The 24481-nt window shown below is 39.6% G+C and overlaps 1 protein-coding gene across 2 annotated transcripts in view; it reads left to right on the top strand.

Annotated features, from left to right (window-relative positions):
• Elapor2 (endosome-lysosome associated apoptosis and autophagy regulator family member 2) overlaps positions 1-24481 on the top strand; it is a 166429-nt gene that overhangs the window by 97269 nt on the left and 44679 nt on the right. For both annotated transcript variants that reach the window (XM_021648343.2, XM_060373975.1), the window contains 10 exons: positions 1495-1642; positions 5423-5509; positions 7132-7237; positions 8045-8197; positions 8788-8876; positions 13709-13889; positions 14489-14617; positions 18508-18598; positions 19235-19337; positions 22875-23012. In XM_021648343.2, coding sequence (XP_021504018.1) covers positions 1495-1642; positions 5423-5509; positions 7132-7237; positions 8045-8197; positions 8788-8876; positions 13709-13889; positions 14489-14617; positions 18508-18598; positions 19235-19337; positions 22875-23012 — 1225 coding nt within the window. The remainder of the gene's footprint in view (positions 1-1494; positions 1643-5422; positions 5510-7131; positions 7238-8044; positions 8198-8787; positions 8877-13708; positions 13890-14488; positions 14618-18507; positions 18599-19234; positions 19338-22874; positions 23013-24481) is intronic.

Genomic DNA, 24481 nt, shown 5'->3' with positions numbered 1-24481 from the left:
TCATGGGTTATTAGGTCAAAATTCTTACGACTGAATTGTCTCTGATAAAGCTTGCTCGGATACACCACAAGGTGCGCTTTAGTCTTTTCTCTGTTTAGTCACGTTGACAAACAAAATGAACCATTACACAGAGCCACCACCGATGTTCAGTCCTCTTAAACTGCCGATTCATTTCCGCGTAGACCTGGCGAAGCACAGCAGCATGCATGCATAAGAGTACCTTAGAGGAAGGTGCTAGCAGCATGGATGGGGCACCAAGTCTTTGTTTTGGTGAATTTAAATATTGACATAGCAATCTTTTTTCTAGATGGACTAGGTTATTCATCAAGAACAATATACATGATAAGCAGACTTTTTCAATATAGTTTCTTTAATATACTAATCGTCTGAACATAAATTTTAGTTTGATATTGTTTTCTTCTTGCCCCCACCCATCTGGCATTACATCCTATTTATTTCTTTTTAATCAATTGGGTCATATTGGTGACTTAATCATTGAGCCCAAGAACTCTTTTATATATTATGGACTTGAGACTTACGTGGGTGTATCTATGAAATATACACGGGGGTGTGTTTGTGTTATGTCCTTCAGGTCCGTGGCTTTTGACTTTTAATTGTCTTAATGGTATTTGATAATTAGAGATTTAAAATTTGAAAAGTGTTATTTTTTAATGGCATTTTTTTCCTGTTCTGCTTGGTGATTTGTGTTAGGGTCTATTGGCTGACCCTAGGTTTTGAAGTCTGCACATTACAGTGTGTCCTCTGTGGTGTAAAGAGGGTTTTATCTTATAGATCATTACATGTGGAACAGTCATGAACATTTGCATATCTCTCTTGGTGCTTCTGTCAGCATGAAGTGTGCTGTAAACCCTGACACATACCAGTGTTCAATTTGAAATGACCATTGCTTTTAAGACATTCTTAGGTTGCTTTAGGAGATCCAGCATTAACTCAGTGATTGGAAAGGCTTCGGCTTCTATCACGTCTTCTTCAACAACTTAAAAGGCCAAAGATAAAAATTTATATGTTAACCCAGATATTTAGCATTTAATGACACTAATATTTTCCATGGACCTGCTCTGTGTGTGTGTGTGTAAGTCAAATTCAGATGTTGTTTGGAAGAGTAATTCTAGTTGTAGTTTTTTGTACTTGAATTTCTTCTATGTCTACTGGTGCTGTTATTGTTCTGAGGGTGATTTGTGAAGTATTAAGGAGGTACACATGGGAAGGGTTGGAAGGAGAGGACACAGGAAGGCTTAGAGGGAAGAAAGGAAAGGGGAAGAGAGGTTCTAATCATTTTAATTAAAAATGAATTTAAATTAAGTAAAAAATAAACTTCTCAGTCGTGGAGTTGAACCTTTGAGTTTTAGCAAAGCTGCTGTTATCCTTTTTATGTTGCCCACGAAATCTTCTCCCAGTTCTTGGCCAAAGGATTGTGGGTAGCTAGAAGAGGTTTCTGAGCTCCTACAGCAGACTTTCGTTCTGTCTCCACAGCTCTTCTTGGCTCCCTCGTGGAAACTACATAGAGTCTAACCGCGATGACTGCACTGTGTCGCTGATCTACGCCGTGCACCTGAAGAAGTCAGGCTATGTCTTCTTTGAGTACCAATACGTGGACAACAACATCTTCTTTGAGTTCTTTGTAAGGCTTTTCATATTATAGAACTTGATTTTTAAGGGACATGCATACAGTGGCCTCTAAACCTCCCGGTCTATTCCGCTTTATGCCTCCTAACCTTCTGGAGGTTGTTAACCAAACCTCTCAATGCTAAGAGAAAGTTTCTTTTCCACCTGTGGTACTTTGTGTTCAAGTCAAATATTGTTTCTTTGCTCTTCAGCTCTTTGTGGTGGAACAATGTTGGCTTGTTTCACTTCTCGTGATGTTCATCAGGTAGCCGTTTGGCTTAGACTGTATGTCACAAATAGTTTTCCAACACGTATTTTTCTTTTTAGCTACAAAAGCTATCATTTTTCTACGCACTGTGTATGTAGAGGAGTATCAACGTTTGCATGTTCATGTGTATGTGCATTTGTAGAGAAACATGCATGTGCCTCTGTGGAGGACAGAGACTGAGGCTGGCTGTTTTCCTCTGCCATCCTCCACTCTAGTATTTTGAAGCAGAGAAGTGTCTCACTGAACCCGAGCGCACAGATTCAGCTGTACGCCTGGCCAGCTAACTCTGAGGTTCTGCCTTTCTCTCATCTGCCAACTCTGGGGTTAGAGATGTGTGCCGCCACAGCCATCTTTTAAATGCACGGGGGATCTGAAGATGTCCTCATCATGGTTGTGTAGCAAGTAATCACCCATTGAGTCACCGTCACAGTTTTTATCACGTTAAAGTTATATTACATTGTTTTTTGTTTTTACTTGGGATATTTCCTTGTGAGCCAGTAAATACTCCTTTATTTACTGACTGCGGTTATTTTTTTATTCACAATTATTTAAAAAGTAAAATGGCTGTATGTTCTGGTTCTGTGGAATTTGTACTTTTGTTGAGTTTTGTACTGCTGAAAGAACTCATGGAATGAAATCATTGATGTGCCTGTCATGAGTGTAAGTATCTAAGATATAGTCATATGCTAATGACTATACAGAATCTATGATGTAGTCATATACTAATGTAAGAAATACTAAGGCTATTTAACTAACATAGCTATAGCAGATATTGTAATATTTATTATGACAGTAACTTGAATTCTTGACAAAATGTTTTCAGATGGACTCACACTGAGCACAATGTTTGTTTTGCTGTCAATGGGAAAAATATTTCTGTGATCCAGATTTTAAGAAAAGAATATACAAACAATTCTAAAACAAATTCATATTGCTCTAGGTGATGATTATTTCTAAATCAGTAGCTGTGGTTTCTGTATCAGAAATTTGATAGCAAGAGATATTTCCCATGAATGAGTAAGCCTTACCTTTGAACTAAAGAGATCCGGCTTTCGTTGAAACTCTGTAATTATTAGCTCTCTGTTCTTGAGAAGTTAGACTAACTTTCCGGCCATTACCACTCCCTTCTCTGAAGTGGACCTTTAGATAAGGCCCTTCCCGGAACTTCCGGTATGGATACCTTTTGATGTTTTAGGATGCTAAGCAACATTTAGACAGATTTTCTTTTTAAAGTATATCTTGTTTGCAAAATAGCTTGTGAGAATGAATGAGCATTTCTTGGAACATTTCAATGATATTCCAGAAAATGAAATAAAATTAGGAAGTGAGACAACGGCTTGATTGTTGTGAATGGGCAGCTCCTTTGTATTTCCCAACAAGTCCCTTGAGAGCATTCAATAAAGGTGCTTTTAAGGTAAAACATTTCATTACTTCCTGTCAGGGATGCCAGTGTCCTTGTTTAGACTCTGAAAGGGGTGGCAAGCTTGTGCTGATCCTTTTGTTGGAGTTTCGAGTTTATATATTATGACTCAGAAGTTCAAACCTCTCAGTCGTCATTAGTAAGCAATGAAAAGGAAATGTTTAAAGATAAAAGAGGTGTAGGTGGACACAGAGAAAAATATACTAACAGTGTATAGATTGAAGTATTGAAGAGCTGAGTTTGAGCACCAAGGGAAACTCACTCAGAACTACCCTGTCTTTTCAAAATGATGAAGCTGAAACCTAGAGAAGGTATTGGTCCATGATTCACCTTAACTACTTTCAAAATAATGGGATTTACTCCCCAGACTGGTGGGGAGTGTCACAATCACGTGATGACTGCTTTCACGTGTGAAAAAGCTTGCCTATTATTTGTTCATTCAAGGTATACTCAGAGCCTATAACTCCTAAGAAATGGCTTAACACGGGTGTCACGGTGACCATGATGGTCAGAGGAGAAATGGGGCACAAATTCAATTAAATATAAATTGGATATTTATTCTCTTGATATGGAGATCGCAAGTGGCACTGCTGTCTGGTTAATAAGCCTTTAGAAACTTCTCTTAATGAGAACACTTTAAGCTTCATGACAGATAGGAAAATCACTAAGGCAGAAAGAATAATTTCAAGAAGAGAAAGAGATTTAGCGGTTGATTTGTGTATGTGGCGTCATCCGACTCCACCTTGCTGCTGACTATATTTCTGAACCAGAACGATGGCTAGGCATTTAGGCATCTCTGTACTTTTTATAGCTGAAAATAATGGTATCCTAACCTCTAAGCATTTTTGAAGGATTACCCAGAGAGTTTAAGATGTTAAATATGAAAAATCTAATCATCTTTACTGGCATGGTAAATGATTAATATTTACTCCATTACAAAAGGTTTCAGATTTTGTATTAATATTTACCTCATTACAGAAGACTTAGATTTTGTCCATAACCGCTTAACTATAGATTTAGATTACATTCTAGGAAACCAGCCACCTAAGCAAACTTTGTTTGCTAATTTAAAATTTTACTGCTGACAATGACGTTCACAGATAAATGTAGCTCTCACTCTTTATCAAAGAAGAATTTTTTTTTTCAGCAGATCCAGGTTATAACCAAGATAGACAACTGGTGTAAATGCAGAGAATAAGAGACTGTGGGGTGCCCTTCCCCAGTTGATACACCTATGGCACAGCCCCCACCCCTAAGGGGGACATTGCAGAAGAGGGATCAGAAAGATTTTAAGAGCCCAAATTTCAGGACACCTGCTGTGAGATAGTGACACCCAGACATGACAGAGAAGCTGCACCAGTAAAATCTTAATAGTGTGTCTGCCTAAGACCTGAATAATGACCGCCCCAGTCAACATGCCAATGAGGAAAGGGAGGCGTCTACAGGGCTCCTCCCCTAGGTGGAAATCTGATTCTCCCTCACGCAGCAGCCTGCTATCAATCACTGCTGAATGAGGGAGAATCCGTTTTCTCCAGGCTGTAACCCCCTAATAGGTTGCAAAATTCCCAAGTATTCATCCTTAAACATGTTTACATATGAGTAGCACTGTGGTCTCCGTATATATATGTACAGTAAATACAGAAGAAGAGGTAGGGAATTCCAGAGTAGCTGGAGATGTATAGGAAGGGCTTTTAGGGAGAGAAGGAGAAGTGAAAATGATTTAAATAAAGCATAAAAAAAAGAGAGCGAGCGAAAGAGAAGAATTTAAATTAAATACAATAGACTTTGCTTTTAAACTCAAACTTGCATGGTGAATGTGAGTTATTAAAACATTTGAGGAAGTTGGGCGGAGGTTTTGTAAGGACTTTCCAGTGGCAATTCTTCCTCTCCCAACAGCCTGGCATTTTGAGGTGGTTTAGTCAGGATTGCTCCCTCACATGCGGTTGGAGCACAGTCTCCAGTGGTCTTGGTGTGTTGCTTGTTGGAGATTACTTAGTTTGTGGTTTAAAATGGCTTGACGGGCGTGCTTGCGGCATGTGCTGGCGACAGACATGAATGAAAGCTGTCATTTCGAAAGCATGACTGACACCCTTGTGTTCAACTCCCAGATTCAGAATGACCAGTGCCAGGAGATGGACGCCACCACCGACAAGTGGGTGAAACTCACAGACAGTGGAGAATGGGGCTCCCATTCTGTAAGTCTCTTTTTATGTCTTTCTTCTTTTTGTGGCTTTCGCCAGCCCTACTCCTCTCCTTTCATTTCCCAACTATTTCTAAGGATTCATTCTAAGAAAAGAGGGTCTGTTACTTCAGATAAGCTCCCTTGAGCGAAGAAACTGCCCTTGTGTTTCATAGACTCACATTGAAAATTTCAGATGTTTTCTCGTCTTTTCCCTTAGAATGCTTTCCCATGCCTCTCCTCAGCCGTCATCTCCTTAAAGTGGGACTCAGCAGTTTAGGAAGCTATTCCAAACTAATATACGATGTTATAAAGCTTGGGAATGCAAATTTACAAGTGTGTCTGCCACAGGGCATAGGCCAGTACCTCTGGTCATTAGAAAGACCATGAATCATTTCATTCCTTGTTCTCTGCCATTGTTTTTAGGAAGTTATTCCCGGGTTTGCTTTTTGGGCCTTTTGCAGCCTCTATCATTGGATAGATCTGATTGTCACAAGATATATTCACTTTTGGGATCTCAACTTTCTACGTATTTGCTACCTGCTGGTCCAAAGCCTACCCTTTCTGGTTACATAGTATAAAGTTTACCTCTGTCCAGCATATCTCTTTGAAGGCTTGCATCCAACATGCTCAGATGACATGTTTTAGCACATCTCATGTTATCTGTGACACTGTCCCTTTGGAGAGAGGCATGGTTTTAAAACCCGGCTCTATGTTAGAGCTGTATTTCTGTAGATGGGTTGGTTGATATCTTTGTGGCTGTTCTTTCTTTCATTTTAGAAATGAGAACAATCTTCCTGTATCAGAGATGGTGACAGGAAGGGCCTAGATAGAGCCTCCAGTGTGGAACCTGAGTTCTGTCTACCATTCTGGTCTTTGAGTTCATAGAAACTCTCTCATCCTTGAGTCTACGCAATCTAGACTTTCGGGTGCATTTTTTATCCTGTGCTTGAAAGTAAGATTAGTACCACTTAAGGTCCATTCACTTCAACAACCATTTGGTGGAGCTTTGGCAGGAATGTGTGGAATGCCCTAGTTCTCTGCATCTCTGCCAGGCTGTTGTAGTCAGGCAGATTGCTATGTCTGTAGCTTGAATGTCATTGGTCAGGGTGTAAAGAAGAATAAAAGTATCAAATGAGGAAGCAAAGACCTCTTGACTTTGGGTCAGTTACCTGCATGAGCAAGAAATTTGTTAGAAAATTAGTTTGGTTTATATATAGAAAATGTCCCAGTGGCAAAGGAAGCAAATGTTAGTGTCATTTAATTTCTCAAGTCAAAGTTAAATCAAGCTACCTATAAAAAAGTGTGTTTTCTCTTGTTCCTATCACACTGTGGCTGATTTACCTTTAGGATAGAACCTTTCTGCGTATAAGCCACAACTTTGAAGTTTAAAAACATGTTTATCTTTTGTTTAGACATAGTTTCTTTCTCTGTATATTTGCGGATTGTCAGAGTGTTCTATTTTTTATTTTAAACCAACTTCGTTATAGCTTCAGCTGAAATTAAAAGTATTTAAATTTATTAATTGTATTCTAATAGTGTTAATATAAGGAATTAAAGGAGGATATAAGTGAGTACTTTTAGGCTGTGCCTGGAAATGCCTGCTTTGACCTGAGTGGCTTGTGTTTCTTTCTGTAGGTAATGCTGAAATCAGGCACAAACATTCTGTACTGGAGGACAACGGGCATCCTTATGGGTTCTAAGGCAGTCAAGCCTGTGCTGGTGAAAAACATCACCATTGAAGGTATTTCATAGCTATGTGCCTCAGTACTCACTAGTCCAATTTTATTATTGAAATGTTTGTTAGAGCGTTGGTTTAACTGACCTAAGGATTTATAATAAAGACAAATTAATGTCAGGTGTTATGCATGTCTAAAGACCTTAATTTTAATTTTATGTCCACCAAATTGATTAATCAGCTTTTTCTTTTTCTTTTTTTTCTACCCTCAGACTGAGTTATTTAGTAGGTGTAAAGCAGTAAGCACAATGCCGATCTTCAGTGTTTTTTAAAGAAAACAAAAGTGTATTTGTTTACAAGAGGCAATTACTCATTAAAGATATGTAAATTATGCTAGATAATCTAATCATTGTTATAGCCATAAAAATAATGAAAGTCTGGCTGTTTCCTAAACCTCTTGTGCCTTTCTGAACCAGATGGGTCCCTTCTGGCTCAGCTGAGCCACCAGTAAATCCTGTCATGGCTCATTCTCAAGTAGAGTTCATCTAGTCATGGCAGCAATTCCTCTTTATTAAAATCTTGTATGTTCTGCTGCCTCCTCTGTGCCTGCTCCTGAGTTGTTAACTCATTAGTCATTGGGACATCTGCTGGCCAAAGCTGGAATTACAAACCAATATCCGTTTCTAGGGTCTTTCCTGCTTTGCTTGCACACTGTCAATCTTCCCTTGTTCCAAGTAAATAAATAATTTAGGCTCAATTTCCTATTAATATTTCTCTCTTCTGTGCAGTAGGAGCAAGTAGGTTCTAATGTACAAGTAGGTGTTTATTGTACTGGGTTCTCTCTCCCAAGCCCTGTTTTTCCTTTCCACACAGGGGTGGCGTATACCTCAGAGTGCTTTCCATGTAAGCCAGGCACTTTCAGCAACAAACCAGGCTCGTTTAACTGCCAAATGTGCCCCAGAAATACCTATTCTGAGAAGGGGGCTAAAGAATGCAGAAGGTGTAGGGAGGACTCCCAATTTTCAGGTAAGGTTAATCGACATGTTGTGTTCTTCTCTTTCCATGTTAACCTTGGTCAGGTGTGCCTCACTCGGTAGAATAAGTGTGGCAGCCATGACGGGCCACACACCAGTGCCTGTTGAGGACAATAGACATCCCAGCGTCCTTCTCTGCGTGACTCTCTCCCTCTATGACTTCCTTTATTCCATACTTTATAGCTGACCGGTACATATGCATTTGAACCAATTTAGCCAACTGTTTCCATTCACGTGGTTTGTTACCATAGAGACTGTAGTGATGTACTTAGGAATTTTTAATTTGTTCCAGGCTTCCAATGTTCAGTGATAATATAGGAAAAATCTAATATCTTCTGGGAACAGCCACTATGATGCAGATGTATCACAGAAACAGTTATGCTCCATCCAGGGAAAATAAAAATACAAACCTTTATTTGCTTAAGGCTTGGCTAGTTCTGCCTAAACTACTCTGGTGCAGTGATTTTTTATTTTTTATTTTTACGTGTTAGCATGCTTTTTGTGTTTTAATGTTATTTTTTTTTCTTACGGTCACGAAGAGATTGGTCCATTTCTGAAGTGCTTTGTGTGTGTGTGTTACAGAGGAAGGGGCCAGTGAGTGTGTGGACCGCCCACCCTGCACTACCAAAGACTATTTTCAGATCCATACTCCGTGTGATGAAGAAGGAAAGGTATCGTGAGCAGCGTTTAACACACTTCCTCTCTAGCAAACTCCCTTCCCGGTGTGAGCACACTCTGGTTTGCACTCAGTGTGTGTAGTCAGTACAGAGGAAGCCTCAGCGTTTAGGTGTTGCAACCTGCCTTTGCTTGTGGCCTCTCAGTTACTTCTCCAGACATTGCAGCTCTCCTGTAATCTTTATGTTGTTCTGGTAAAACTTCTTTGTTGAGAGGGTTTTGGTTTCATAAAAACCAAAAAAACAAAACAACAACAACAAAATATTTCATGTTTGCCTCCAATTTTTCCATATTCAAAAGTACCTTCTTCATAAAGCCTCTATGGGAAGACATAAGATACTCAAAGTAAGGTTTCTAGCCCAGGGCCTTTCATGTGGTGAGTGTCCCACATATTATTGCTATTTTTAAATAAATATGTTCATATATATATGTGTGTGTGTGTGTGTATGTTCAAATAATCAAGAAGAGCACAGCTTGAAGTACACGCTACAGCTCACAGGATGAAAATGCCTTGCAGCGTCTCTTGAACTGTGAGATACCCAGAAAGTCTTATCAAAGGAGCTGTGCCGCCGTAGGCTGATTCGGTTATGGCAGACTACTCTGTAAGCACATTTAGAACACACAAAGTGATTACCACGTGTCCAGCGTTTAGCCGGGGGAAGATGTGCAGATAAACTTTGTAGTTGATGCATCATTCTGCCAATTAACGAATCGGCCATTACCACCAGCCTGTGCCAGTGAGGAGCTGAGGGGGAAGTGGATCCTGGCAAGTGTCCTGTAGATATGTCTGCATCCTGAAACGGGGCATTTAGTTTTTGGAGATATCATCAAATACTATTTTCCTTTGCTAAGTTTGCATCTGTGAGTGCTAATCTGTACTTTTCATATTTATGTGAATATGGAACTTCCTTTATGCCTTTAAGTACTTTGAAGAAATTTGGGGTTGAGTGATTTAGAGTAAATACATACAAATTTAAAGTGATTAGTGGAAATTTTTAATAAGAAATACAACTCTTTTTTAATAAGAAATATTAAATCAAACTAATAGTACTAACTAATGAAGGGTTGTAAAGTAAGGTTGACAATGGCCTTACAATAATTACATGGGAGGCTGCTTTAATTTAGAAAATACATACAGAAAGATGCCACTAAAATGGAATGGAAATATCAGGTATAAGACCTTCAAAATAAACTTTCCTTAGCTAAACTTGCCTAATTAATGATGATTAATTCAGCATTACTGCAGTGTAAAGGAATGAGATCTATTAATGGTGCACTATATCTGAACAACATGAAAATATATTAAATCATACCATTACTGAGTGCTTTATCATATACTATATATTATATTTATATAAATATAAATAATTATATTTAGTGTGTTTATTATATTTAGTATAGTGCCAGTGGCCAGTTTGACAATATTTGGTTGGCCTGGCCTTGTAGAATGAAGGCTGTGCATATTTAAATATCATTTAAAACACACACACACACACACACACACACACACACACACGTGTGTGCGCACATGTAGTCTTTATGGTGTTCTGGTAAAACTGCTCTGTTGAGAGGGTTTTGGTTTCATAAAAACATTTCATGTTTGCATCGCACTTTCAGAAGAATGAGTTGCTTGTTGGTCTCTCACCTGCGCTATGAGCCATCTGCTTCTGAGCGTCATTAATATTAATTTCCTGTCAGCCACACTTGGAAGCATATGCCTCAGTTAGAAAGACAGAGAAGCAGTTTGTCGTGTGTGCGGCAGGAAGGATTGTGAGCCGAACTGGGATTATGGAGGATTTGTAACTTGATTTCCTCTAAAACATATAGATATATATTAATTTCTAAAACTCTGCTTTGCTTCTTTGCTTGGAAGCCACTGGTTATTTGGTGTCTCAAGTCTGTTTGTGTATCTTATTGTTTTTACTCCCATCAGACTGAGCCTTCTGTAGTGGTGCTGTTAGCATCTCTTGGGTAAGTTGTTTAATGGCTCTCTCATCTGGGGCTGGGCAGACAGCTTAGTGAGGGAAGTGCTTGCCTCAGAAATTATATGATGTGGGTTCAGTCCCCAGTACTCATGTAGGAAGCATGGCCTGGTGGCATGTGTTTATATGTCCAGGGGACATAAGGACAGATTCTCAGGATCTGCTGGCCAGCCAGCAGCCTCACCTAATTTTTGAGATCCAGGTCAATAAGAGATATTGTCTCAAAAGAAAAGTCAACGGCGTCAAAAGAATGATGTCAGGATTGTCATCTGGCCCACATGTGCACATACACAACTTTAGTCTACAGTTTTTCCTTGTTTGCAAACTTGGGCATAGTGGTGTGCTTGTCCTAAAGAGCCTGGGAAGAGTCTACAATGCTGCACCACATCTTTTCTGTTCTTGTGTAGGAACCAAAGTTTCCCCAAAATGTAGCTGCTCACACACTTTTATTAATGTGAGTCAGGAAATTAGTGAATTTACTAGGATTTTAATTTTTTTTAATATATGTTATACTGGAAGTTTAAAGTCAGTGTGTCTCCTGTAATGGTTCTTTGTTTAGATTCTCCGAATTTTAGCCAGGAAATGGCGGTGCATGCCTTTAAACCTAGCACTCAGGAGGCAGCAGCAGGATGATCTCAGTGAGTTTGAGGCGAACCTGGTCTCAAAGTGATTCCAGGACAGCCAGGACTACACAGAGAAACCCTGGCTTGAAAAAACAAAAACAAAAACCAACCAAACAAAAAAAGATTCTCTGAATTTTATACTGCCTTTCTTGAGGGGAGTTGAGGGCCTTTTATGGAGATAAAATCTAGTTGACATTTTTAGCTACTTAGGAAGAATTAGCTGGAGCCACGGTTTTACAGATGGTCATGGAGGCAGAGGGAAAAAGTAGCCCATTAAAGCATATCATGGCCTGGGCCGTTAAATGAATGTGGAGAGGGAGCTATAAAGAGAAAACAATACTATTTATTATTCTGAAGGGACATCCAGACTTAAACCATTTTTCTTAGCATCCTTCTTCATACAAGATAATGACTGTATCTTCCACGAACATATTTAAGGATATACTTGAGTGGCCTTCAGAGTCCACCATGCCTTGCTGGTGAAATGGTGGTAGAGGACTGACTGTGTCTTTAGGTCTCTAGTTTCAATAGACTTCCCACTGCAGACATTGTTTTAAAGGACAAACAATACTTTCAAATGTTTATTGGATGGAACAGTTATCTCTCTTCTAAAAACCTCTATTTAGTTATAATATTGATTTACTATTGTATTTAGGGTGGAAAGCGTCCTCTTACCACCTCAATGTTCATATTCCAATTTGGCTTTAAAACAGCTAACCTATTTGTTATTCTGGTTTCAAAGTGGGAATAATTAATGTTAGCATGGGCAGCTTTTGGGGTGTAGGTGAGTCACCACTTTTTAAAAATTTTTCATATTGGGGAGGACAACAGAAAGGGGTTTAGCTGACTGTGCTCATGGAGGGCAGAGGGTTTGTCCTGATGTGCAGAGAGTGTGCAAAAGGCCTAGAAGCTTCTGGAGAGAATAGTTTAGCTACAGCTCTTGTTACTGAAAAAGATTCAGGAGCTACTGTATTTATGAATTATTATGATTGCCCATGAAGTTCTGTATATTTTTTTTTGGAAAATAACATTTTTTCCTTTGATGATTACTATGTACAAAGTGTGGTAATAAAGGCTGTGGCTAAGGAAAGGAAGGGAGCAATGGAGGTCACGAATAAACAGGAAAAAAGTCAGTTCACTGAAGCTGTTGGCTACAAATTGAAATGAATGGATGGATGCAAGGGAAGCACCTGTTTATAATTTGTCTTTAATTTTTGAGATCATAAAAATAGTTACATAACTTCTCCTCTCCCTTTCCTCATTTCAAGCCCTCCCAAATGCCCCTCCTTGCTCTCTTTCAAACTCACAGCCTCGTTTTTCATTGTCTGCTTTCACATGTATATGTGTATATGTGTATGCAGATATGTCTAGCTATAACCTGCTCAGTCTGTATAATGTTACTCATATGTAAGTGCTCAGGGTGACCATGTGGTAGTTGTTTACATTTTAAAGGGGGAGGGTTCATGATGAGGAGCATGCTGTCTGTATCGTAGGGTACTTTTGACTTAGGTAAAAAGCTGTTGTGATGTAATGGTCATTTCCAGGCACTAAGGAGATGGCTTGCTTGGCAGAGCGCTTGCCACGCAAGCATGAGAACCCAAGGTTGGCTGTCTGGAACTCACAGTTAAAAGTGAGCCTAGGCGTCCATTCCTGTAATCTTAGACCCGGAGAAGTAGACAGAGGGGTACCTAGGACTAGCTGGCCAGCCCGTCTAACTGAATCTACAAGCTTAAGGTTCAGTGAGAGGCTCTTTCTCAAAAAACTATCTGGGGCCGCTGGAGAGATGGTTCATCCAGGAACGTCATTTCCAACCAAGCCTGCTGACTTGAGTTTAGTCCCCCATTAGGTTGAAGGAAAGACCCAACCTCTGCAAGTCCTACACACGCACGCACGCACGCACGCACGCACAGAGGGGGAGATAAGGAGGGTAGCAATTACAAAAGACAACAGATATTGATCTCAGCTCTTCATATGTTCATATGCACTAAACACACATGCATACATGCACGCCAAGTCATGATTAGTTTCCTACCAATGTTTAATTTTTCTCCTTAGTGTATTAATGAAAGTTTCATCTTTTTCGCTCATTTTGTCAGTGTTTTAGATTCTCTCAGCCCCCTCTTCTGTCTGTAGTAGTTTTTTAGCTCCTCAGCTTATCATCTTTGTTGGAAGGCTGTTATATGATTTGCTCTTAGTTTTAATTTTTAAAACTTTTTACCTCAGACACAGATAATGTACAAGTGGATAGAGCCGAAAATCTGCAGGGAGGATCTCACGGATGCTATCAGGTTGCCCCCTTCTGGAGAGAAGAAGGATTGTCCCCCTTGCAACCCGGGATTCTATAACAACGGATCCTCTTCTTGCCATCCCTGCCCTCCTGGGACGTTTTCAGATGGAACAAAGGGTAGGGTGTCTATCATGAACTGCACTTCCAGCAAAACAATCTCAAGAGGTCTGGATTCTCATTATCGAGTGGTTTTTTTTTTTTGGAAAAGTCTTTAGAAGACATATTTCTTGCTTTGTTAAGATGGAGAGCAGTTGAAAAATAGTGATAATGGGACCGTGAGACCATGATGACTTATTTACCATCTGATGAGAAGCGTCTTATTGGCATTTTGTATGTGTGACTGGCTCCTTTAAAGATAATGTATTTAATTATTCTTTGAGAAATAACCCTATCCTACTGGGTGACCATGGGTAAGCACTCATTTATGTGTGTGTGTGTGTGTATGTGTGTGTGTGTTTGTGTGTGTGTCTGTCTGTCTATGTGTGCATAATAGGAAGCAGCATACAAACAAGCCCACCAGATATAAAGACATGTGTCAATACTTTATCTAGGAAAATTTCCAGATCTCGTTTGAAAAAGTTACCGAGGGACTTGGTGGTAACGCGTAGCCTCTTTCCCTCAGGTTTCTCTGGTAATTGTAGTGTAGAGGTGCTCAGCACGGGGCAAGCTACCCGTGTGCAGCCTAATGTGTTTGTGTGCTCACCCGTCTCCTGCAGAATGCAAGCCATGCCCAGCAGGGACAGAGCCGGCCCTTGGGTTTGAATACAAATGGTGGAATGTCCTCCCGGCCAATATGAAGACTTCCTGCTTCAACGTTGGGAATTCCAAGTGCGATGGAATGAACGGTGAGTTTGGAGTCTATTTAACCTGTCATGGCAGCAAGAACATCATTTGTTTTCAGACTTAGCTTTTTTTTAAACATACCGGACACATTTATGAGGAACTTTGTCTCCCTCGGCCGTGTGTCCGTCTTCTAGCCCTTTTGGAAAAACCAAGCAATCAGTCAGGTGACTCTTCTCAAGAGATAGAAACTACAGTATTTCTCCCCTCCCCGTGGCTGCACTGTCTTTAGTTCCAGCTTTCTACAGTCAATAGCAGCATGTAAATATCAATTAGAAAATCCCACAACCAAATACTTAAAGTTTTAAATGGCCAATTGTTTTAGGTAGCTACTGAAACATCACGCCATTTTTGTTTCTTTCCAGCCTATGATGTATGATGATTATCCCTTTGTCTGGTTATTTCTGCTTCCTGTCCAGTAGTGACTTAGTAGCCGTCATTCTTTTTACATCCAGTGCTCAGGTTTCACAATATCTGTGTTGAGATAACTCTCTTAACAATAATCTCAACCCACAAGGAACATGCCAAAGAGAATCCGTCAAGCCCTCACCCCCCCTCCCTTCCACCCTTTTAGCTGAAAATGCAAAAGTTCTCAACTTAGTAAAGAGAGAACATAAATTGCATGCTGAAGTTGCTAAAAATCTATGGTAAGAAAAAGCTTTTAGCCATTACGCTGTGAAGAAGGAAAAGTAACTTCCGTGCCAACATGGCTCTCACACCTCAAATGCAGAAATTAACTGGCAGTGTGTGGTAAGTGCTAAGCCAGAAAAGGTATAAAACAGTAGAGCTTGCTGTGCTCACTGTGGGGTCTTAGAGATTGTCTCCCCAGGGCAGATGTGCATATGAGGGGTTAGAGGGTGGATGGGCTGCTGTATTAACCTTGCATTTTATGTAGTCACTTTTGAAGCAGACATTGAAACTCACGTTGAAAGTCACAAACACCAGACAAGGTGTTTCAAGGAAGGTCATAGCATCTACGTCATTTACTGCTCTAAGGAACAGTAGGTTACTAACTCCTTTTAGTCTGCCTCGGTGCTGTGCCATGGTAAAGAGTTAAAGATTTCAAATTCCATTTCCGGTGAAGTCCATGACTGTGCTCATAAGAAGCTGCTGAATCCCACTTACTGAATGAAAACGTGCAAACGTGGCAGAGGATTCTGTAGGACAGTTGCTAGCATTCTTTTGGCAATTCTTGTTGGTCGTATTCATTTCAAAATCTGACACCAGCAGCAAGTATTCTAAATAACACGGGTAATCAATGAAATCCATCCTCCAATTATAGCCGCTCACCATCACTTTTATCATTCTACTTTCCTTCTTATTAGATTTGGTCATTGTCCGTTGGTTTTCATAGAGTTTTAAATTTGCATGTTTTAAATTAGTATCTCTCCAAAACAGATTTGGGACATAGGAAATGAGATGTTTACCTGAGTATGGAGATCAACTGAAGAAACAGAGAGTTGAATAATTTTGAGTCAACAGATGAGTGAAAGACCAAGATGTGATGTGTATATTAAATACAAAGTGTTCTTTATTGACCAATAATATCACCTTTAGGAATTTATCCCCCCAAAGAAGAGGAAACACTACAATAGTCATCTCTCTACGATGTGACCTATGGTTGAATTTGAACTCAGGAATTTAAGATCAATTAGGAAAATGAAATTGGACAAGCAAGGGCGTTGACTGAGTCCACAGAAGGACTAGCACATGTCTTGTTCACTCACTAGTCACATCATCAGAGTTGGAGAAGGCCCTGACTCTCCCATCAATACTTGCTTTACTCACTCACTACCAATTTATTTACAGGCTATACTTTAAAATTAGCTCAAAGCAGGAAGGTAGAATAGGAATACAAAAGGTAAACAGAGGTGTGTGTCCGTGACCTGGAGTCTCCTTTAATGAGGAGCACACAGTAGGGGGAAGTGGAAAGGCATGGGGCAGCCAGCCTGAGGAGGGAGTCACCTTCTTCCTGGCTGGAGAGGTGAAGTGGGTGTGTCTAGGCTGGTTTGGACTTGGATGCATGGTTGAAGTGTTTTCATATTCCCGAAAGTCTGAATTTGACAAAGTTGTGTATTAGGGATGAAGAGCCAACTTTTGTATACTGAAATTTTGCCTGTAAGAAATTCAAAGTTGGAGAAAAGTTGATTTTTCCTGAGTGGATTCATGGGGTGTTATCTATAAAAACACAAGGGAAATAGCTTAACTTTCCAGCAGTAGAATAAATAATGTTTACCCACAAAAGGTAGGTAACATAATAAAATATTATGTGTGTCATTATTATATGGAAACTACATTGAAAGATATTTGAAAATATGTTTTCAGAATTTGTCCAACTCAGTGATACTATTTTTGGGGATCTATACCAGTGAGACAATGTGATATGAAGAAGGAAGTTATGCACAAATATGTTAACTGTAAGAATGAAAAACAGGAGGAAACAAATTTCCAACAGTGGGGATATACTTAAATAAAATTAGTTGTAGAATGATTTATAGTGGGGGGATATTTGTGGCATAGCTATTAAAAAAATCAATGTTAACGGTAAGTGAGAAAGTCTGTAATCTGTATTTTTTAGTGAAGACAGAAAAATAGTGGGGGGAGGTGGTGGCTCTGCACTAGATGATATTGGAACACCATGAAGCAGTTATTTCTACCTGAAGCACAGTGACCCCTACATGCAATCCACTGACTACTGCCTCTTCCTTGGCCTTCCCTTGTACTCTTCATGGCATTCATAGATTCAAAGAGCTATGCTTAGAAATATAACCGTTCTGGGTTATATATATATTCTAAATATAACTTAGAAATATAGTCGTTCTGGGCATTCACTGTTCTGCATGGGATGTCTTGATCCCGTTACCATTGTCACATAGCTATTGTCTAAAACCCCAATTCTCCTCTTACCTACATGCTCCTCTCACTGGGCCAGGTTTTAATGGTTACTCCCCTCTTAGAATTAAGAGTTGGTAGCTGCTTTTCTTTGTGTTCAATCATGGGAGCCTTTAGGCACCAGAACTACTAACATTTCTCTAGTAGAAGAGCACACATTATTTTTTTATTTTGTTTTATTGGTGTGTATTCAACATACCAACTTCCTATAAATTATTATAATTGAGATTGCCAAGTTACCAAGCTAGTACTGATATGAATGCCTGTACCACATCTCTTGAAATAATATTAAACGATTGGAGATGTGTCGGTACCAAGGTACTGCCCTTAGCTGACAAACTTGCTTGATGCTATCTGTGGATCGATCACTTATACTTAAAGTCTTAAAGTGGTAGTCTTGGCTTATGGTATGTTGGTTGTTCCTGTGTAAAGGACATACCTCATGTGACTTTCTGTGCACAATCCTGTCACCTCACACTTTTGACCCGTGTTAGCATGTCTGTGCCTCAAATTTTCTATTTCCCAGGGAGGGAAATCTATCTGCTGTCCCATGCATGCCATACTCATTGACAGTAAGAGTTAAATTGGGACATAATACTACAGTAAACTGTAGTAAACTCCTACCCTAAATCTTTGGTAAGTGAGCTGAAGTTTCAGTTTTCCACCGGCTGTCAGCAAGGTGGGGATTTTCCACCTCACTGTGTTGCAGTGAATAAGGACCATCTGTTTCAGTCTGAAAAGTCATGCTTCACTGAGGAAACTGTCGCTGTGTCTCACTCTAAAGAGCTTGTATGCCAAGTGGCACAGTCAGAATGCCTTGGTATCCACAAGAGTATGTCCGCATCACTCTACAATTGATCTTTAGAAAGATGGGGTTTTCTGGAGTGCTTCTAACTTTGAGAATAAATAATTTGGCTTTTTGTGGTTGCCCTATTTTAACTTTTTGTTGTTGTTGTTGTTATCTATGATATTTTACTAATAAAATGTCCTTTCTCGTTGTCAGGTTGGGAGGTGGCTGGAGATCACATCCGGAGTGGCGCTGGAGGCTCTGACAATGACTATCTGATCCTAAACCTGCACATCCCGGGATTTAAGTAAGGGAAGCTCGTCTGACTCCTTGCTAAGAGAGACTTCGCCTCCTCTAGAGAAATTGGGGAGTAGGACTGGCTGTGATTGTAGACATAGGGGAGCAGGAGAGTGCTGCAGTTATCAAGTGAACAGCAGTATGCCAGAGGGTGATCTATGATATAGAGGCACCTACGGAATTAGTCACTAAGAGCCTGTATGCGTTAGACATGTATGCCTTAGATAGAGCTGAAATGTGTTACCAGCCTTACAGACACTCTCCATAACATCAAGGAAGACTTAGTCTAAGTAATTTGCAGGAGCCTATTTTGTTGCTTATTCGTCTATTGTCTTTCTCATTTCTCTCCGTAAGTTACTATGTTACACATTTATTTATGTCTCTGCTTTAGTCTCTTATGTTAAGACTTGTCAGCATGAGCCTTTCCCGTCCTTCCGAAGCCGGGAAGGGATGTGGCATATCATCATGGCCCACAGCAAGTGTATGGCCGGGCAGACTGAAAGAAAAAGGGTCTGTGCTTCCTCAGGACACGGGGGGTTAAAGAGAGGAGCTGGGTTTTCAGTTTAAGGAGAACACACGATTTAATTTTGTTTCAAGTTGCGTTCGGAACGTATTGCTGATACTGCAACTTTAATCTGTCACGTAGGCCCCCCACGTCTCTGACCGGAGCCACAGGCTCTGAGCTAGGAAGAATAACGTTTGTCTTTGAGACTCTCTGCTCGGCCGACTGTGTTCTGTACTTCATGGTGGTAAGTGCTTGCGAGCAGATCTCAGAGCCTATTGTTCTCTTTCACGTTGGAATGTGTGTCTGTAAGTTGGGGTAAGAATCGTTCGCCCTTCTTAGCACTCGGCAAAATATTTTTAAAACACCTGAAGAATTTACTAGGAACTGTACAATAAGGATCAACAAGTTAAGTGTTCATTCCTCATCTTTAGGGTGCCCAGGTGACCGGCTAAAGCCACAGAATATTAATTTGTGGAAAATGAGTTTGTGCTGGTGAAGAGCTTTCCCTAATGCAAACATCAGAAGGGAAGATGTATTAACAAGTGATGGCAGAAAAAAGTGGGAGGATGAGAATACTGGAAAGAAAGAAAAGTTTTTCTTTTTTTTTTTTTATCAGTTACATTTTATTAACTCTGTATCCCAGCCGTGTCCCGATCCCTCATTCCCTCCCAGTCCCTCCCTCCCTCCCTCCCTCCCTCCCTCATCTCCACCGTGCCCCTTTCCAAGTCCACTGATAGGGGGGACCTCCTCCCCATTCATCTGATCCTGTTTTATCAGGTATCTTCAGGACTGGCTGCAAAGCCCTCCTCTGTGGCCTAGCAGGACTGCTCCTCCCTTCGGGGGTGGGGAGACCAAAGAGCCAGTCATTGAGTTCCTGTTAGAAATAGTCCTTGTTCCCCTCACTTTGGGAAACCAATTGGTTACTGAGCTACCACAGGCTACATCTGAGTGGAGGTTCTAGGTTATATCCATACATGGTCCTTGGTTGAATGTCAGTCTCAGAAAAGACCCTGTGGCCAGATATATTTGGTCCTTGTGGAGCTCCTATCCTTTCCCCATCATACTAACTCCCTTACTCACTTATATAGATCTATAAGATATGATAAACATAATGAAATCTATACACCTAAAAAAGATAATCAAGAGAGCGGACATGGGGTAAGATGATCAATCCTCGTTTAGAAAGACAGATGGGATGTGCATTGAACGTATGACAGGAGTCTACTGAGCGCATCTGAAAGACTCTAACTAGCAGTGTTTTCAAAGCAAAGACTCATGACCAAACCTTTGGCAGAGTACAGGGAATCAAAACAAAAGTTTTTCTTTTTTAACCTAAGACATTTAGACAAGCAAGTTTACTATGCTCATGTTAAATTTGCTTATTTGTTTTCTAGATGAATTTAATTTTCAACTCCTAGCTTGAGAAAAGTAACAATTTGAATTCACCAAGACCTCATATAGATTTTAGATATTTGTTGGCTGAAATTTTATCATTTTAATTAAATAATGACTTCATAGCTTGTATTTAGTTTGTCTCCAGTGAACTTTTAGTCTTAAAGAATTTCTTCTATGATATCCAAGATACGTGACTATTTGAACATTTTATTTGTGATTGCCAAAGGCTGATGTGTGGACAGTAAAAGGTCATGGATGACCTTCAGTAGAGCCCTCTTCCTCATAATCAGTGAGTCTTCAGTCCTCCCAGCCATGGCCTTCTGTCTTTAACTTACTGAATTGTGCTCAGTGCTATTGGAGAAATTCAGATTCCTGTCATCTCTTGACCAGTTCAGTGATCTCAACCCTTTGTTTCCATCTCCTCTCATTCATGCTACCATCAAGTCACCTTTATGACTGATAGTAACAGTAGCAGACATCAACACTTCTCCTCTTATCCCGCGCAGTGACTCTTATTTCCATTTCTTATTTAAAAATACTTTAAAATTAGCATGCACAGTGTTGTTTCATTCTCATGTCTTTCCCCCAACTACCCCGTCTTAATGAATAAGGTGCTCTGTGTATGGGATCCGGCAATGTGCATTTTAGTTGTTCTGGCCTCCTCAGCCTTTCTGAGCATACCTCCTCTTTACCTGCGATGGCACCTTTCTTGGTCTCACTGAATATCTTGCTGAAAAACTTTGCCCCTTGCACTTTCCACTTCCTGTGCTGTAATATCTAAGCCGGAACATGCCTCGGCTTGCCCTTTTGTCCAGTAACTTCCATACATATTTGAAGCAGCTCTAGCTTCACTTCTTTGCCAATGCTTTCTTATTCCTTTAAGTAAAACTCACAAGTCTCTGTGACGTGTAAAACTCTTCGGGAAACAAACAAAACCCAAACCTACGTTACTTGTATCAGTGCCTTTCTCTCTTTGCCTCCATCATGCAATCCCAAGGGCAGCAGTCTCATGTCATCCAATTAGTCATTCTGTTTCTAACATTTAATTTATTCTTCGATAATTTCACACATATGTACAATGTGTTTTGATAGATACCTTCCATTTCTTGTCTCCACTCCCCCCATTTCTCCCTAATAGATCTCCGTCTCTAATTCCATGTCCTCTTCTTTTAAAAAAATCCATCCCACGGAATCTACTTACTGAGACAGGCTCTCACTATTTAACCTTGTGATCCCACTGTCCCTTCGTCTACAGAGTACCACCATGCCAAGACTACACGTTACAAATCATTGTAGTGATGTAGCTTATGACAGAGCTTGATAGCTTTCTTTGTTTTTTATGTGATTGGTTTTCTCATAGGAGTTTTGAATTATCAAACTAAACCACAAATAAGAATGTTTTACAATGTAAAGTTACATTTACTTATAGGAAGGTAATAAATTACTTCTTATAACTCAGAACAATGTTTAGTGAAACACCACCCATATGTAACGAACTCCTTTGTGTAAATGGCAAGCATGACAATCTGGTTACTTGGTAATAACATTTCTGTAACATGTGGGAATCATTTTTCTGTACTGTTATCTATGATGTGAACAGAAGATGTATCTTCTGTTGGCATATTTGACTGCTTAATAATATATTTGATTCTTCTATAAATATTATAGGAAGCGACAAATTTTGAGGCCATGCCAGCCTACTTCCAACAACTCAAATAACTAATAGAAATAAGTTATCTATCAGAAATTCTACAGGAAAGCTTGACTTAAAACCAGATTTTAACCTTTATTTTCATTTTAAATAAATTATATAATTGTATTAGTCATTGTATTTGCTTTCGAGTCATATTACTGGTGGGAATGCCTCAAATCTACATGGTTATTTTCTTAAATTTAGCTAAGAAAATCAGAAATAAAATAGTTTATAAATGAAACTTTATGGACTTTAGATACTTTCCAGAAGGTATTTCGTGAGCATGGGATAACATTTCGGTTAGCCTTCACTTGGGTGTAGCAAGTACAATTCAGAAGGAAACTTAGAATTTCTATAAATGGTTCTATTAGAGTTGAAGAAAAAGTTACAGATCGGAAGGTTTTTATTCAGTGAGGATCCTAGAAGTTTTCTGTGAGAAGTTTGAAATCTTCTCTCTTCTAAAAAAATGTTTTCTAAGTATGTGTCTTAAACACACTATTATTTGGGATTTTTGTCAACGTATGCTTGAGGGAGTTTTGAGAGTTGTCAGGTCAGAACAGTTAGTGTGCAGCAGAAAAAAGACATGAATCCTATCCAACTTTCTCCAAATAAAAGTACATATTAGTGATGGATGTGTATGTGTATTTATACTTAGTTTGTGCTTTATTTGTAATTATTTTTCTACTGTTTTAGGATATAAACAGAAAAAGTACCAATGTGGTAGAATCGTGGGGAGGAACCAAAGAAAAGCAAGCATACACACACGTCATCTTCAAGAATGCAACCTCTACATTTACATGGGCATTCCAGAGAACAAATCAAGGTCAAGACGTAAGTTTCAACCGTTTTATTACTCTTCAGCCTCCCTCGGTTACAGTCTCCATTCAGAGCACATTGATCTTTACTGGAGACACTAAAAGTGGTGTGCAGAAGTGTCATGTGCTCTGTACAAGTCATTATGAACTCTGAAAGGGCATGCATACCCTACATAAGTAGATATGAGCTCTGTTGAGATCGTCACAAGCTACGTACAGGTGATCTGAGTTTTCTGTGCAAATACATTCTGGCCTGTATACAGCAGACTATACATCCTTTAACGACACAACACAAGCCCTTTGTAAGTGCACCCTGAATGGTAAACTTGCATCATGAGCTTCCTACAGGGCATTAAAAACTCTATACGTGGAAATAGGAGGTCGGGGAATGAAAATGTGATATCCGTGTAGAGCATTATAACCTGTGCATGGGACACTGTGAACTCTATGGGGAGAACAGAGAACTTTAAAGCAGCACCAGTAGATGCACACAGTCTTATGCAACTACCATAATTTTTTTTTCTTTTAAATACAAAGATGAGCGTTTGTGGCGATGTTTACAAAGCTCCTCAGTGATACTCAGTCACTCAAGCTGAAGAAGATGCTTCTTTGAGTCACTCACCTTACTATAGAGTGAATTGGTATAAAGTGACAATTTTTAATTTTTTGAGAGTATGAATGCATGAAATGGCTGGATTGATCACAACTCTCTTATTTGTTTTGAGATATGAGCAAATACACTTGTTGAAGCTTAAGAGAAAAATTCAATTTTGTTTTAATTTAAAGCTTTCTTTTAAAATATTCCTGAGGTAGGCAAGTTCATAACTTTATTCTCTTGCATCCAGCTATTACTATTTGTTTAACATCATTAACTAATATGATTTACGTTTTGCATTACAATGCTATCTCCTTTTAGAGAGAATGCATTTGTATACAGAATGGTAGGACACAGGCAACCATTGCCTTTCTGTGGTTTTCATCGGTAGCATAGACCTAATCCTCTGTATGAAAATTCCATCATATATTTCAATTTATATATGTATGTATGTATCTACCTATCTATCTATCAACTTTTGGAGTATGTCTGTGTTTTAGTGTATAGTATAGTATATCCATGTGTGTTTGCTATCTTTACCTGTGTTTGTATGTGTGTGAATGTGTGTCTTGTGTAGATCAGAAGTCAGTGTTGGAAATCATCTAATTATTCTCAACATTTTTTTTTTTTTTTGAGACGGGATCTTTCACAGAACTTAGAGCCAGCTATTTTGGCTAGACTCTAGCAGGCCAGAGAGCCCTCAAAACATCTGTCTGTCCCATCCCAATTCCCCAGCACTGGGCTTGGAGAATCCATGCCCAGTTTTTATGTGACTGCTCGGGAGTCGAACTCCAGTCCCGACCCTTGTGCAACAAGCGCTTTGCCACAGAGCTTCAGGCATGCTATTTGTTGTGTATCTCCTCAGTGATTTTTGAAATGAGAACAGGGTG

Source organism: Meriones unguiculatus, chromosome 21, assembly GCF_030254825.1.
Source record: "Meriones unguiculatus strain TT.TT164.6M chromosome 21, Bangor_MerUng_6.1, whole genome shotgun sequence".
Lineage (NCBI taxonomy): Eukaryota > Metazoa > Chordata > Mammalia > Rodentia > Muridae > Meriones > Meriones unguiculatus.
Note: the sequence above shows the minus strand (reverse complement) of the source record. Positions and strands in the feature narration are given on the sequence as shown.